At 30.9% G+C, this 17,220-nt stretch overlaps 1 protein-coding gene across 1 annotated transcript in view; it reads left to right on the top strand.

The window, feature by feature from the left end:
• The first annotated feature begins 2,262 nt into the window (after positions 1–2,262).
• Positions 2,263–17,220, top strand: part of LOC115877652 (multiple C2 and transmembrane domain-containing protein) — a 153,580-nt gene continuing 138,622 nt past the window's right edge. Inside the window, exon 1 of the mRNA XM_030893905.1 lies at positions 2,263–2,566. Coding sequence (XP_030749765.1) covers positions 2,533–2,566 — 34 coding nt within the window. The 5' untranslated portion in view covers positions 2,263–2,532. The remainder of the gene's footprint in view (positions 2,567–17,220) is intronic.

The raw sequence follows: 17,220 nt of genomic DNA, 5'->3' as shown, positions 1-17,220 counted from the left end.
GTTTTTTGTAACGTAACAAATAACTATTAAAATGATGAAATATGACGTCGGTATATGAGACATACAATGTTTATGTCATATGTATGTGTGTTACTTCGTATCATAGTTGTGCCTATAGTACACACCTTGTAAAAATGTGACGTATACACATAATATAAATTTCTATATAGACACTTTGTAATAGTGTACTGTTGTGTCTACATTCTAGCATGAAATAAAGGTGTGCGCATGCGCGGATAGCCTCAGCGTAGACACGCCGACCAAGTGTATCTTATGTGTCCTCTCTCCTTTCTCCTTTCTAGGACTGGTATGTGTTAGCAGCCATTATTGTTTTATCATTCGGAAGCTCTATATAAATGTTCTGTTTGTGTGTAGCTTAAGAGATTTTAAGGTAAGCACAAGTTTTTAATTACCTTCCTAAGAGTGTTATTAATATTATAGCAGCGAATCTTCCCTTACTCGATACCTAATTTACCAAATTTTAACTCCAATGAATGAAAACTGCAAATATTCTCGTATAATGATAAAGAGGTTAGCTCTGCAATATATATTTTTTTAATTTGGAAATAATAAAAATCTAAATGGACCAGAGAAAGAAAGATTTAAACACTTTAAAGAACTTTTTACACTGATATTCGGTAAGTTATTGATGGATCAATATACAGATATGTTTAATATTCAATAATCAGTTTCATATAAAATTTAAGGGTGAGATTATTAATCTGGAAATAAAATACAACAAAGTCCAACAGAGTGCTCGTTGAATGAGTATGCTAACAAACCAACAGCTTGGAGGGAAAAGAGGAGAAAAAAATGACTAAACGAGGTCCACCAAATCGTGGCGATATACCAGTGTTTACCATTTTAGTATGTTGTTATACTAGGTACTTATATTTTTAATACATTTTGATACAAATTCTGTTCTTTTACAGAGTTTTCTTACTTCTGGTTTCTGCAGTGTAAATAATTAGAAGTAAGAAATATAAGAATTTTATTTTTTAACCACTTAATTCATTTTATGGAAGAAAAATGGTACATTTAATACAAAACAAAAATGGAACAATTTTAAGCCTTCTCTTGAACTTACGATCGAGATACTTTTGGAAAATACAAAGTTTTGCCTTCCTAATTTTCGTTCTAAAAAGATATAATTGGTATCATTGAATAAATATTTCTTAAAAAGAACGAAAAGTTAGGCATCAAAACTTGTATTATTTCCTAAATTCGTTCATAAGAAGTAGTTTTATCTAGCACAAAATGTATATACGAAGCAAAATACATACGTATACATGCGGTAGTCACAACTGCAATGTGTAAACAGAGTTTAAACGTAATACACATGCACTGTGTATCCTACGGCACACTGTGTATCCCTTAATTTGTGTATACGTAAATGCTATACTGTGGATACATTGTGAGGCGGACGTTTAACCTTTGTGCATACGTGTTGAACTACAATGTGTAAACGTAGCATATTTACATCGGTGGAATTGTGTCACCCTGTGTCTACATCTAATAATGTAAACACATCGTAAATGTGATTAGATGTGCTGTATGGGGCGGTCTTGACCTGTTTCGAAGAGTTCTCCGCATAGTGTAGAGGCAGTTTATAAATTGTAAATAGTTCTTATATAGATAAATGTTTATCGGAATAAAAGCTGACGTATTTCGCTGGGAGAGAAAAAACGTTCGAACGCGGACTTTCCTTTCGTTCGATTTTTTAGACAAATTTAGTCTCATTAGCCAGGTTTTGGCGGAAATAGCCTGCGACAAGCTTATAGTCCGCCAAAGGCTTGGCCTTCCACAGACTTGGACTGGTTCACAAACACAAAGATTTCATCCAAAGGCACGATCCGCAGGCCGGTTCTTCTGGTGTATGGGAGGCTAATAACGAGTAAGTCCCCACTTAGCCATCTTAGACTCCCCTACTATATAATATCCTGCAGTAATCACGTGACGCACCGCCTCCTCCTGTAATTTCATTTATTTCGCTCCGACTTGGAACAGCGTAGGTACACCACACCTGCTGGCAATATGTAGATGCCTTACTTTCCTGTCTACACTCACGCACGTCTTTTGATTTCTTTAACCCTTTCTTCTTTCACAGCAGGACGGTTTATAACCAGAAAAAACGTTAGTTTTCTATTCTTTCTCTCTACTTCGTGACTTATTCCTGCCTTCTTTATTTAACTCACTCCAATCGATATTCCAGAGGCCATACGGCGCCAGTATGATGCGGTCGGCCTGTGGATGCGTATCCAGGCTTCCTCGCTGCTTTTTCTAACCTCAATAATTACGATCTGGATCGTCGCGACGGACGTTTGGTTTTTGGCAAAATGACCACCGGAGCTTTGGTTGTTTTTCCGGCCAACACAACGACTGACGGTTGGACTGCCTGGCGGCTGTCTAGATCACTTTGCACAATCAAAAGCGTTCTGCAGGATCGTTAATAGATCTATTGTGAACAATTTGTTCGAGGTTGTGACATAGGATAATAATCGCACAGAGGATTAGATAGCTTTTAGAACCGATATGATTCCGTCTCAATACTGTGATCAGTCATCCAGTAAGAACGATTGCTTACTAAAAAATGTTTGTTTAAGCTGCTTGCTGCTTTATAAAAAAACATCATTCTGTTAAAAATTCAGTGAAATTTTTAACAGAATCAGCTGATTCTGAATTACTTGGGTCCTTTTCAAATATCAGATAACTAAAAAATATATAAAAGCTTACAACTGATAAAAATGTATTAGTGTTTATATAACTAATATGTTTCCGATTAGCTGTATTATAATTTTATAATATGTTTTTAATACGTTAATAAAGATTTCAAATAACTTTGGATCAGCTGTCAATGTCATTGCTAGTGACGCACTTATCATTCAACATATAGATAGATACACCTCTTTATAACAAGAATATGTCACATGACATTGGTTGAAATAGTATCAAAAACTAGAAATATACAAAAAAAATTTTTTCTACAAACGTCAGTAAAAATGTTATTTTTAACACATGCTGTCAGTGCCTAAAATGTGACATTATGTCAGTGATGATAAAAGTCATTTACTTTTAACACTGGTGCACTTTATTATACAGGGTTGTTCACCACATACGACACGAAGTATTGTAGCTAAACGACTAGATTTTTACAAATTGTAAGTTTTGGATTCGTTGAAGGACTATTAGAGCTACAATTTAAAAATATTTTTACAAAATACAGAGTGTCCCAAATAAATAAAAAATATCAATGTTGTATTTTTTTAAATGGAACACCCTATATATTATTACATTTTTAGTTTCTACGCTTAAAATAAAGGTAAATTTGATTAAGTTTATTACACTTAAACCTTACCGTTTTTGAAATATTTTCAATTTTGTGAAATTGCAGTATAAATTTTAAGGCTTCATTTCTCGGAGGGTATCAAAGTTTTTATTACTAAATATTTACTGAAGTTTATTTATTGATCAGTTATTGTGTTGAAATAATAAAAACTTTACTACCTTATACAGAGTGTCTAAAAATTAATTTTAAATAATTACTAGCTTTAAACGGCAATAATTTGTTTAATTTAAACGGAACACCCTGTATATTTTATGAGAATCAGATGCACAATTTAATTGTCTATCAAATTGTATTACACCATTTTTTACCTATCTCTTCAAGTTTCCGTAGAAAATGCATTTTCTTGTAATTTAGAACTTATTTATCAATATACCCATGGAATACTGATATTTTAGATTATTTTTAAAGATGTACCAAATTTTTAAAGAGTACAGATACTAATATTGTCGATATAGTTCGTTTATTTCATTAAAAAAACTGTTTAAATATTTGTTAAAAAGGACCAATTAATATGATTCCAGTATTCAAACTACATTAATTGACTGTTTGCGTTGATTAATAATAATTGCTCCAAATACTAAAAAGCTGAATTATGTATGTGTATTAGACAGTGTGGTAAAAAGTAACACCTTAAAAATGATATTTAATTTTTCGACAAATGCCTATTTATAACAACAGAGACGTTCATTTTCATAACTTATTATTATATTGATTTCTGATTCAAATCCACATTTATTTAGAATAATTTATTAACGAACACAATTAAGTATGTAGTTAATTAGTATTTGGGCGGAAATACTGTGGTATATTTAATTAATGGTATACTCTTTTATAAAGATTTAAATAGTTTTCTTTTTGCATACATAATGGGCTAGTAATATTATCGTTTTACTAAAACGATAATATTACTAGCCTGTACATTTTGTACATTTGTTGTTTAAAAACAATCTAAAATGTCAATATTCCATGGGTATATTGATAAATGAGGTCTAAATTATAAGAAAATGCATTTTCTACGAAAACTTGAAGGAATAGGTAAGAAGTGGTATAATACAATTTGATAGACAATTAAATTGTGCATCTGATTCTCATAAAATATACAGGGTGTTCTATTTAATGTAAATAAGTTATTGCCGTTTAAAGCAATTTAATTATTTAAAATAAAATTTTAGACACTCTGTATAAGGTAGTATAATTTTTATTATTGCAACACAATAACTGATCGATAGATAAACTTCAGTAAATATTTAGTATTAAAAACTTTGATATCCTCGGAGAAATAAAGCCTTAAAATTTATACTGCAATTTCGCAAAATTGAAAATATTTCAAAAACGGTAAGGTTTAAGTGTTAATAAACCTTAATCAAATTTACCTTTATTTTAATCGTAGAAACTAAAAATGCAATAATATACAGGGTGTTCCATTTAAAAAAATAAAACTTTGATATTTTTTATTTATTTGGGACACTCTGTATCTTGTAAAAATATTTTTAAATTGTAGCTCTAATAGTCCTTCAACAAACCCAAAACAATTTGTAAAAATCTAATCGTTTAGCTACAATACTCCGTGTCGTATGTGGTGAACAACCCTGTAGATAATAAATAAAATTAAAAAATACAAAAATCGGGAATCTGACTATTAACATACAATAAATAGAGTTATTGTATTACAAATAAAATTACTACGTACAAATTATATAAAAAAAAACATTTATTGAAAAAATGGAATAGATATAACAAAAGTTTTTATTTACATATATAAAATAATTCAACCATACTTAAAAAAAATCAATATACGGTGATTAATATACGGGTGCGTCTCAAAAGTGGCTCACTCCTATAATTTTTAATTTCCTTAGATAAAAAAACGAGGTTTGGTATGTTAGTATATAACATAAATTAGGATTGATTGACATATTCAATTGTTTATTATATATAATATTTTTACTTTATCGATAGAATCGATTTTTTACTTTATCGATAAAATCGATTTTTTTGATAGAAAATAAGACTCTCAATAGAATGACCTATCATATGTGAAATTTTGACATTTTTGCTTAAAAACAAATCGTATTTTAAAATTCAATCTAGAGTGTCATGGCTGTGTTAAAAATACTAATTTTTAACCAAGGAGCCTTGGAAAAATAGATTTGACCCTTTAATGTTTATCGTGTCTTTTCGTGGCGTACTGGCCGGTTAAAAGATGCCCAAATACTATTTTTAATCATATCTCAATTTTCTTCAAATGGAACAAGGGTGGCTCATTGGCATATTTAGAAAAAGCATTTTTTACGAATAATTTGGTACCACACATTTGGTATTTGGGGTCAAATTGTCATTATGAACCGTGTTACAATTTCAAATAAACCATATGCGAAAATGTCAAAAGTTGACATATGATATGTCATTCTATTCAGAGTTGGTGTCATTTTCTATCCAATAACGTAAAAACATATAGAGAGTGTCATTTAAAAATCAAAAGTTGTAGTCATTTCCGGTGAAACAGGAAGTGATCAAAAACAACTGAATACATCAATCAATCGTAATTTATGTCATGTACTAACATACCAAATCCTATTTATTTATCTGCAAAAATAAAAAAGTTATTATAGGGGCGAGCCATTTTTGAGACGCAACCGGTATGGCTCCAATTTTACCAAGAACTCAAATACCTAACTCTTTTTTGAATTTTGACAAGTGTGTAATGTTTTTTATTCATAAAGATAAGTTATTGTATGTTTTAATTAAGTTTCAAATACTCCATTTTCGTTTATGTTAAATTTACGTACAAGGTAATTATATTTTATTATAACTTCTCATTAGGTTTGTTTCTTGAGGTTTAGCTAGATTAATCATTTCTTTATGCTTCCTTTGATGTAGTTTTTATATTTAAAAATAACATCTTTGAAAAATTATTAAACAGTATAAAAATAACAGGATATGCTTATCTTTATGCGGCAGGAACTAAATATGATAGTAAGAATATTCTCTTTGTATCTCGGTAATATATTAATTGTAAGCCACAAAATATAATATGTCACCTATTTTGGATCTATTAAACTAAATTACAGTTGTGTTTAGACATACAGATATAAATATGTAGGTACGTATATATTTTTATTAAGGACGTAGGTAGTGCCGTTTTCAATTTTTCCAAAGATATGTATTCGGCAATACAAACCGAATTAAATAATATGTATATGTACCTTTGTGGTATCGAAATGGATATGGGAATAGTAAAAATGTTGACTTCACCCAAATCAGTTAACCCGTGACGGAGTTAGATCCAGTCAAGTGTCAAGGGTAAGGTTGTCCACTAAGGGCGCCAGCATTGGTACTAGCGATGGGAACTATCGAATGAATTAGACTATCGAATGGTTACTGAATGAATGATTTCAACTATCGAATGGTTTTATTCGAATAAAATCATTCATTCATTTGTATACTAAAGCATATGTGACAACCTCGCCGTGCAACTAAATGGTTATCGTTGAGCCACGACTATCGAATGCTTTTGATTTTTGATAAATGAAATTTAGTATTCGTTTGATTTTTGTGTACGTCAGTGCATTATTAGTTCTTCCAAATTTTTATAACTTCACCTTACAAATACTGTGCTATTTTTGCGTTTATTAAAATATTTAAAATACTAAAATAGTAGTTTTTTTTAATTGACGATTGTGTGTGTATGTGTGACCATATTTGTGACACCTTGTGTGTGCAGTAGTAGTATTTGTGACATACGTCTCAATTATGGTATACATACACGCGTATACCACAATTTTCTGATAGCAAATTCGATATCCTCGGGTCAAAATTAGTCTGGTCGGTTAGAGCCGAAAAATTACGTGTGTAAGTTTCCACAAATCATAATATTTATTGGTATCACACACTTTCAGAATTGTGGTAACCTAAAGTTCGCTGTATCGCAGCGCCATCTACATTTTTATACACACTCATATTTGTGGTAAATCCGGCGTTTAGATGCGTACATTCCCGAAACGTACCGATTCAGAATACACACCATATTTAATTTCTATTCTTTTATGTTTTCTGTTGCGTTCCAAATTTTTAAGAAATATTTGGGAATGTACAGGGTGGCGCCTCTCATACGCCGCGGAGGCTCTAAGGAGAACGACAGTTTGTATTGAAATGAAATTTTGTGAGCATATGTAGTTTAATTCAGAGCACTTTTTAAAAATATAGAGACTTCTACAGGGTGTCCCCAAAAAAAGTTACATATCAAAGTTGTATTTTTTGTAATGTATTATATATGTATGTACCCTATATATTAATCGATTTTCGGATTCTGGGAGAAAAATAAAGGTGAGTTTTATAAGAAAAGTATATGACTAAAATGTAAGGTTTTTGACATATTTAACATTTTCTAGAAATAAAGAACAATTTTTAAATTACAATAAAAGCTACCTAAATTAGAATTTACCTGGTATAGCCTAATATATAGTTAAATTAACTATTGTACTTTAAATCAAATTAAAACTTGATCCAAAAAGTTATACAAGGTGAGACAAAATTAATATTGAACACTGGTCACCTTTAAAAGAATGTTACTCTTCTATTTTAAATGGAACACCCAATGTATTATTCAGATATTCAATGGAGAATTCATGTCTCTTCAAAATACTATTAAGGTTGCCTACCCCTCAAACAAAGATTTTCCTAGATATTTTCATTTACATGATTTGATCTAAGAAGATCTTTATTATTTAGGTGTAAAATAGCCACCTAGATAAAATCTAGGTGGCTCTGATATGTCTGACGTTACTTCAACATAGCTGTCTAATTAATCAAACTTTAACAACTAGTTATCATTTTGTGTCAGTTAAAACAAAACAATTTCTCAGAAATTTGCCGAAAATGCAAACTTATCCTACATCAGAGAGAATTGATATCATTCTATTAGTTGGTGTTGTTAAGTTAGGTTGTATTTGCAGTGTGCATTCACCAATTAATATAATACTTAAATGTTTCTGATTTTATCAAGTCTGGTTTTTTTATGGGGATATGTTAAAGACAGTGTTTACAAAACTCGACCAACTATTTTCGACAACATGAGAGAAATCATTGTAGCTGCTCTTCTAGGCAGAACTCCACATATGCCTTTTTAAATGAAAAGATCCTTTTGAAAAGACAATTATTTTATGCAGTTAGTAGCATGCAAACAGGAAAGGAACCATTTTGAGCATTTGATTTCATTTTTGTCACATAATTATAGGTTTATGTCTAGTTTTAATTCTGTCATAATTAAAATATGTTTTAAACGTGTATCTTTTTATTACCGTTGAGTATTTTACTCTACAATCTTTAATTTTTGTTAAATTAACAAAAGGTAGTATCACACAGCCACCCTAGATTTCTTCAAATAATAAAGATTTACTGACGTAAAATCATAAAAAATAAACTTTCTAAGAAAATCTTTGTCTAAGGGGTTGGCAACCTTAATAATATTTTGAAGATATACAAATTCCCAACTGAACACCGGGAAAATATGCTGGATGTTCCTTTTAAAATAAAGGAGTAACTTGCTTTTAAAAGTGGCTAATGTTCCATATTAATTTGGTTTCACTGTATAACTTTTCGAGTCAAATTTCAATTTGGTTTAACATACAATAGTTACTGTAAAAAATATCAGGCTATACAAGATCAACTAAAATTTTATGTAGCTGTTATCGAAATTTAAAATTCTTCGTTTTCAAAAAATGTGAAATATGTCAAAATCCTTAGATTCTTTAATAAAACTCACATTTATTTTTTATTTGCTAGAGTCCAAAAATCAATTAATATATAGGGTGTTCCGTTAGAAAAAACATAACTTTGATGCCAAAATCTCATTTCGATATAAACTACCGTTCTCCTTGGAGCTTCCGCGGCGTATGAGAGGAGCCATCCTGTATAAGGCAGATTTTCAATCATTTAGCTGCGCATGGACAAACACAAATGCATTTTTAAATGGACCACCCCGTATTTTGATATATTATGATTTTAATTAAAAATAAGTATTATTCATTTAACTTAATATTATGAATAATTGTACTGTTTTTAATTAATTACATTTGAAAATTGACATTTTCAGATTTTGAAAAGCAGTTCATGTGACTTATGAAAGACTTTTAAATAATGATATAACAACATAGACACAACCTGGTTTGGCTGTTAATATTTAATGGTATAGACAAATCTAAAAAATACTAAAAAATAAATTTTCAAACATAAATAATTCAAAAGTAATTGAATCAGTGTATGGTACGTTAAATGAAAAATTACAAAAAAATTTGATTAGAATCAAATCAAAAATTTTTTTTAGAATCAATATCTGCTATGAGTTTCTCCATTTAAAACAATTCAATTTTGATCGGTTTTATCTTGTCTTTCAGGTACTCCTTTGTATAAATATAAATGCGCCAAAAAAACTACATAATATATCCTAGAATATTTAATAAAAATATATATAGGGTGTTTCTTAATGAAATAGTTGGGTTCACGAGGAAAATTATTGGTTAATTTTAAGAAAAAAAACTTCACAGGAAACTAGTTCCTAAACCTATCAACTTGATAACTGAGATACAGAGTGGACAAGGTTCCTAGAATCGTTTTGGCGGAAAATTAACTCAAGAGTCGCCTCTAAATCTCATTGAGGAACACCCTTATATCATAATATATTATTAAAAGGTTAATTATACAGTAGGTCCCCGGATTGTCTTTACAAGAGGAGAAACTTTTTTATTATTGATATTTTGAGAAAAACGCATTCGTCATAAAAATTTTTGCTTGTTCTAAAATGGTTAATCCCGTTTATACTTTTCCAAATTTCCATACCGTTTTAGAGAAAATTAAAAAAAAAACTGAAAATATGGTTGAATTTTTTGAAAGTCTTAAAAATCAAAACGCGTTTCTATGGTTTTCGTTCTTTGTTGTTATTGATAGAATTTTAATTAACGTCATATTTTTTGCGTCTTAAAATGATAAAGAAACACAAAATTTATTTAGTTGAATGCTACGGAAAGGATGATAATGGTCATCGGAAAATGTGATACCTTAACAATAGCAAAACATATGTCATTAACCAAAATTAATAATACCCATCTATCAAAGAATGAAATCTAAATTATATTACCATAAAAACTCGGTTTCATTTTTAGGGCTTAGAAAAAATCAACGATATTTTCATGTTTATCATTTTCAAACGGGATTAACCATTTTAGAACAAGCAAAAATTTTTATTAAGAATGCATTTTTCTCAAAATATTAATAATAAATATGTTTTTCCTCTTGTAAAGACAATCCGGAGACATACTGTATATTAGTTATATATTATTACCATAACATATTAAAATGTACCGAGAGGAAAATCCCGAACATATTCTAAATGATATGATAGTCGGTCGCTTAGGGTTACCAAACCGGGTGCCCGGTGCATATTTATCCCCGAAATACCGATATTAAATCCCAGGATTCCGAAAATGTCGAAAAATTTTAATGCCCAATCTAAAATGATTCGAGTTAGTCTTTCAAATATCATATTTTATTTATACTAACAGCGCTTTTAGATGGAGCGGAGCGTCCGCGCGTACCGTCCGCGTGTTCCACTAGTTCAAATGAACAGTTTTACATGGGTCGCGCGTATGCTCCGTCCGGATGAGATCGTCGACGGCTATCTTATCTTGAAAAAATATCCGTGCGGACGCTCCGCGCGTACGGTCGCGCTGAGTCCTGAAAGCGCTGTTACAGCGTTTTCAGATAGAGCGAAGCGTCCGCGCGTACCGTCCGCGAGTTCCATTACAGGGCTTTCAATGGAGCGGAGCGTCCGCGCGGACCGTCCACCAGTTCCATGAATTTAAATGAACATAATTTCACATGGATCGCATATGTTCCGTCCGGATGAGCTATCTTGAAAAAACATCCGCGCGGACGGTCCGCTCCATCTGAAAGCGTTGTAAGCCGAACGTCAATATCTAAGTGTTATATTTCCGTGTTTGCTATATTTTTTTTGCAACAAGAATTTTATTTTTTTTTACTAACTACATATGGAAAATTACTTTGTTTATTCTATTTTAATAAAGCTCTTTCCTCATTTTCTTTTTGATATATTATGTAGCTGCATTTTTATTAAATATTTCTTTAGATTAAATTTCTCATTCTGATCCCCGCGATTCCGAGATTATAGGTTCTTATTCCGGGATTTTAAATAATTGGAAACCCTACTTACACTGAGTGAAAGTTTTTTTTATATCGTTAGTTGTATTGGCTAAATATTTGTGAACAATGGGTTAGAAATACCGTTTGATCGAAAAAGAAACGGCGTCATAGACGCCTGGGGAATGATAATAGTTGCTAGTTTCGGCGAGGTCAATCTCTAGACGCCAGTTTCTAAAAATTGACATAAAACTTATCAAAAATTCTCGAAAAAGTTCCTTAGAACTTATGACCGAGAAAAATCAAAGGTTTTTCTTGATTTAAGTAAAAACAATCTTCGGATTGTCACGGGGTTTCTAACAGGACACTGTCTCCTCAACGAACACCTCAGTAGGCTGAAACTGAGAAACAACGGCGAATGCAGATTTTGTGGGGAAAATGGGGAAACACCAGAACACCTTATCACTGAGTGCGCCGAGACGACGACCATTCGTGCCATGAACCTTGGCACGTCTGATGTCGAGGATGGAGAGCTGGCCTCTGTGGAGCCGTCTCAGATACTGGCTTTTCTTAAAGCCCTGAGACTGTATGATGAGTTATAACTCGTTATAACTCAAGAAAGGGGAACACACAATAGATCTATAAGGTCGCGGTGATTAACTCCCCTTCTAGACATTCTACATTCTATCAAAAATTAATACTAATTTTCTAACATCTAAAAAATGATTGAATGTTTCCAGACTCACAAATCTACTTCCAAAAAAGTATTTTTTTCTCGAATTTTAAATTACATTATTAAAAAATAATTTTTACTAATATAAAAATAAATTACAACGTTCTTAAAGTCAAGTGGCAGTAAGCGCCATGAAAAAATAGAGAATAGTACGGGCCAAGTAAATGGAGATCTAGGGCTTAACCTCGCTCATAATAATAATTATTGATTGTCATTCCCCAGCCGTCTTTGACACCGTTTTTTTTTCGATCGTATGGTACGTTACGATTTTTTTCGGTAAATATGCGATAATATAATATAGCTGCTTGAACGAAAACAATGATTCCAAATAGCAATATGTAGCATCCACAAACACTAATTCTGAATCAGCGTACCTACACGGAAATTACAAAAAATTTTATATTAAAAGGTTAATTCATAATTACTCACATTCGACAATAGTTGTGGAGTCCTTTTTACAGGAAGTTGAAATTTGTATATTTGTGGTATCTATATTACACACTTTTATGGTGCAAGGTATTTGTGGTAGCACAAATACACATTCTAAAATTATAATATTTGTGGAACAGGTTTCCACAATTAATAAATGCCAATAACTTTCTTACGGTGGAGTGTATAGACATATAAATTATATTTTTAGGTCGTGGACAGCGAGTTCGTATCATTTCGTACAAAAATAGAGATGCTACCACAAATGTCTTTACTGCACGGTTGTCACAAATATGGTCATACGTGTATAGGTGCGTGTGCAGGTGTCAAAATTTTTCCGAAAATTTGTGTGATTTTCCGTAGCCCGATCTTTCAATTATTTTATTTTATATGGGTATATATGGTCTATTTTTTAATGGGAAATTTTGAGAAGTAGCAATTTTTAAGAGAGATGAGATGAACTTAGAATTAATTTTAAAAATACATATCTATTTGTATTTTAGATGTTTTAATAATATGAATTAGTTGAACTTAATAATCATATTTAAGTAATGTGGTTAAATAAATGGTTATCGAACTCAAACTATGGGATGTGAAAATTAAATTGACGCTTTTACGAAAGTTGGAAAGAAAAGACGAAAGTTTTACACGTGCCAATTAAAAAAAAAGTTAACGATGTTTGTATTTTGTTTATGCTAATTCTCTTACATGTAGTTTTTTGCGAAGAAATATTTCATTTATTTTTTAAAGTAAATGCCAGTAAAAATAAATATTATTTTTAAATAGTAATATAAAGTACCTAATATTAATAATTTTGATTTCTAATTTTTTATTTATATTTTCCTTCCATTACACTGCATGCTTAGAAAATTAATAAATGTTTATATTTCATGATTTTAAAGTTTGTTGTTAATATAACAAATTAGTTCTGTAATTATTATTATTTAATAAACCAACGTTGCCAAAAAATTTAAAGACTATATTATTTTTAAATAGAATCTAATATAAATAATTTTGACATCTAATTTGTTGTTTATATTTTGCTACTACGTAAAAAAATGTTTATATTAAATTATTTTAAATTTTGTTGTTAATAGGTATAACAAATTATTACTGTTATTATTTTTTTTATTAAACCAGTCTTTGCTTAAAAACATTAAACATCATTTTCCTACATCCAAAATAACAAGTATTATTGCAGTGTAACAACAGAATATTAATAAAAAAATGCAAATTATATGACATACTATCCCTAACTAACTAAAGCCAAACAATAATATTCTTTGCTAATATCCTTTAATATCAACTAATACCAATATATGGCAACAGCGCCCTTCATAATATATTTTCTGTGTAAATACTAGCACCTCAATAAAAAAATAATGTGTCCTTATCTTTATATGACTCCGCAAAAAATCAAAGATGCCGGCTTTTTTCATAGCATTGCCACCGACCGCTGTCGGGTTTCTCGAAAGAAACCTATGTCGCCGGGCGACAACTAAAATCCAGTTAATATTTTATTATAATCGATCCTGACGAATAAATGAATTTCATAAATGAATGAATTTTATAAATGAATGGTTTTTGCTGCCGAATTACTAGAATACAATATTTCAAGGCAGATGACGCATCTATTCGATAATTTTTATTCGAATAGTTTTCAACGAATGTTTTTTTACTAGCTATCGAATTATTCGAATGAATTGCAACTATCGAATGTTTCGATAGTATTCATTCGATAGTTCCCACTACTAATTGGTACGTTCTATAAATGGTTGCCAAACTGTGGAAATTTTTATAATTGGATTGATAAAGATGTTATTGTTTTTTATCGTCTTAAATTTTTTGTTTTCTCCAATGAAGTTTTTTATAGATAACCTGAACTTCCGACCACTTAGTACTATACTGCTTGAATCACACATAGTCTAGAATGCCTGACTAGGAAAATAAAACAAGTATCAACAAGAGCATTAGTTGTTTTATACTAACTACAGTCTAAACGGTCTTCTAAAGTACCTCTCACTTAATATTCTTTTTACTAATCGTAATTCTCTACAATTACGCTCACATTTTTTAATCTCCTCATTTATTCTGCAGAGCTTTTTCTATTTACTGAACAAAAGAAGTTTGTGTGGATTAATGTTCTATAGACTTGCACAATTACGGGTTTTCTAATTTAATATACACTTGGCCAGACTCGTACAAAATTTAATTTCTGCGAGAATTTCAAACACGAATAACTGCGTTTTTTTCAGTAAATTTACATATGTAAATGCAGACGGAAATGGGTTAGTTCGTTAATGTTATCTCAAAAAAGTTCGTTTTATGAAGCTTTTAATTTAAATGCAGAATTTCAAGAATATTGAAACATTTAATATAAAGTGACGTTTTATAAAAAAGTTTGTCGAACCAGGTATTAATAATCCGATTTAAACATTATATTACTGGTAAAGTAGGGTTTCTAACCTAACATTTTTCGTATATAGCGTTTACCAGGTTTACACTGGAGTTGGCGATTCTTAGTTAAAACATATATTTTGTATTCTGGGGTAATATGCACCACTAAAATGGTAGTGCGGCATATTATCCCAAACATTTTTATAACGTATCTATTAAATAAAATAATTTCGAAATCCATTCGAAGAAATTCTCCCAATTCATCGCATAGAACCAGGACCAAGTAACAACAGAGGTCACCGAAAGCAACATGCTGAAGTGCTAACATCACCGGAAACAATTACCGTGAAAAGAGCAAAGAAAAAAGAAACAATAAAGGAATTAAAACAGAAGGAAGAAAGAGCGACAAAGTCTAAAAATAAAGTGGAAAGTAAGAAATTAAATAATAGGTTAACACTTGCAAAGAAAAAACCTGGAAAAAGCGCAAAAGTTCAGAGAAAGAAAACTGTTTCAAAGGGAATAAATTACTGCTCTAGTTCATCAGACACCGAGACAGAGGTAGAATTAAAGGAAAGCGCTGATTCAGAACTCGAATTTGATGAATCAGATTTTTGTGCAAGCTGTAAAGGATGTTATATGGACAAAAAAGTCCCAAGTGTGATTGGATTCAATGTGTAAGTTGTTCGAAATGGGTCCATGAAACTGCACTCCATCTGATAGATTCTGCGACGACTGCATCCCGTTATCCGAGTTTTGAAATGATTTGTTGTTTTTTGTTGATTAAAAATACATATTCTTTATTTTTTGGAAAATAAAAGCTATTTTTTGCGAATTCGCCTACTTTTTGTTAAAACTATAATTTCTAATTATGAATTAATGTTGCCCTATTACCCCAAGCTATATGCCATATTACCCGTACCCACGGGTAATATGGCAATGAAGTATCATTCAACATTTCTACGTGTTACATTTTTATCAGTGGAAATACGGCAACGAGATATTTACAGTGACTAGCTATAAAGGCACGGTCTTAGGTGTCACTTTCATATTGCGGCTGAGTCGCTTGGTTGTTAGAATGTGATGCTATGAAATTTATGTTGCCATATTTCCCCGCTTTACTCTACACTTGGCCAGACTCGTACAAAATTTAATTTCTGCGAGAATTTCAAACACGAATAACTGCGTTTTTTTTCAGTAAATTTACATATGTAAATGCAGACGGAAATGGGTTAGTTCGTTAATGTTATCTCAAAAGAGTTCGTTTTATGAAGCTTTTTAATTTAAATGCAGAATTTCAAGAATATTGAAACATTTAATATAAAGTGACGTTTTTATAAAATTTCTTGTGAAAAAAGGTCTTTCTATTTATTTTTCTTTTGAATGGCGCTGATTTTATATGGTTTAATGAACCAAAAGAAATAGCAGCGCAACGTTGTGCTTGAGAGTTAAAAAGGAATTGACCAAAGACATTATAAAGATAGACCGAACATCTCATTCATAAATACTCGTTGGAAGTGTATCAAACATTCCAATGTGTCAAACAAGGACGGAAGAGACAGAGAAGTCTAAAATTTCCGACCCCGGAAACTAGGCGCATTTGGATTGTTCTAATGGCCAGTAGCGTATCGTTTTTTGGAAGGAATTTAATTAGTAAAGTAAAAGTAAAGTAATTAGTAAAATTTTTACTCCATATTAATATACTACGTTAACACTTTTTCGTCAGATGAGTTTTGCTATAAGGTCTAATATAATAATATAATTAATATCCCACATATACTTATGTTGAAACGTTAGTAGGTAGTTTTCGAAAATCGCTCCAACGTCGATTTTCAATTTAAACTTTTAGTTACTTCTATATAAACTTTCAGTTACTTTTGAATATTTACAGGGTGACTCAAGTTTCTGAAACAGTTCTATATTAGGTTTGTGGTTGGTGACTTTTCTTTCAATTTTTTTTTCAGAATATGGAGGCAATCGTAAAGCACATTTTAGACATTTTTGTAAACATAGGTGGCCGGAACATATTTTCAAACTAAAGTTGTAGATTTGCCGTTAAATTTCCATTCCAGAAATACCAAGGGTTGGCGCCTGTCCTTTTTTGAAAAGGACAGGCGCCAACCCTAGGTATATTGATAATGCTTTTTTGAAAAGGACAGTCCTT

The sequence above is a fragment of the Sitophilus oryzae genome, unplaced genomic scaffold (genome assembly GCF_002938485.1).
Source record: "Sitophilus oryzae breed Bouriz unplaced genomic scaffold, Soryzae_2.0 scaffold_1496_pilon_pilon, whole genome shotgun sequence".
Classification (NCBI taxonomy): Eukaryota; Metazoa; Arthropoda; class Insecta; order Coleoptera; family Curculionidae; genus Sitophilus; species Sitophilus oryzae.
Note: the sequence above shows the minus strand (reverse complement) of the source record. Positions and strands in the feature narration are given on the sequence as shown.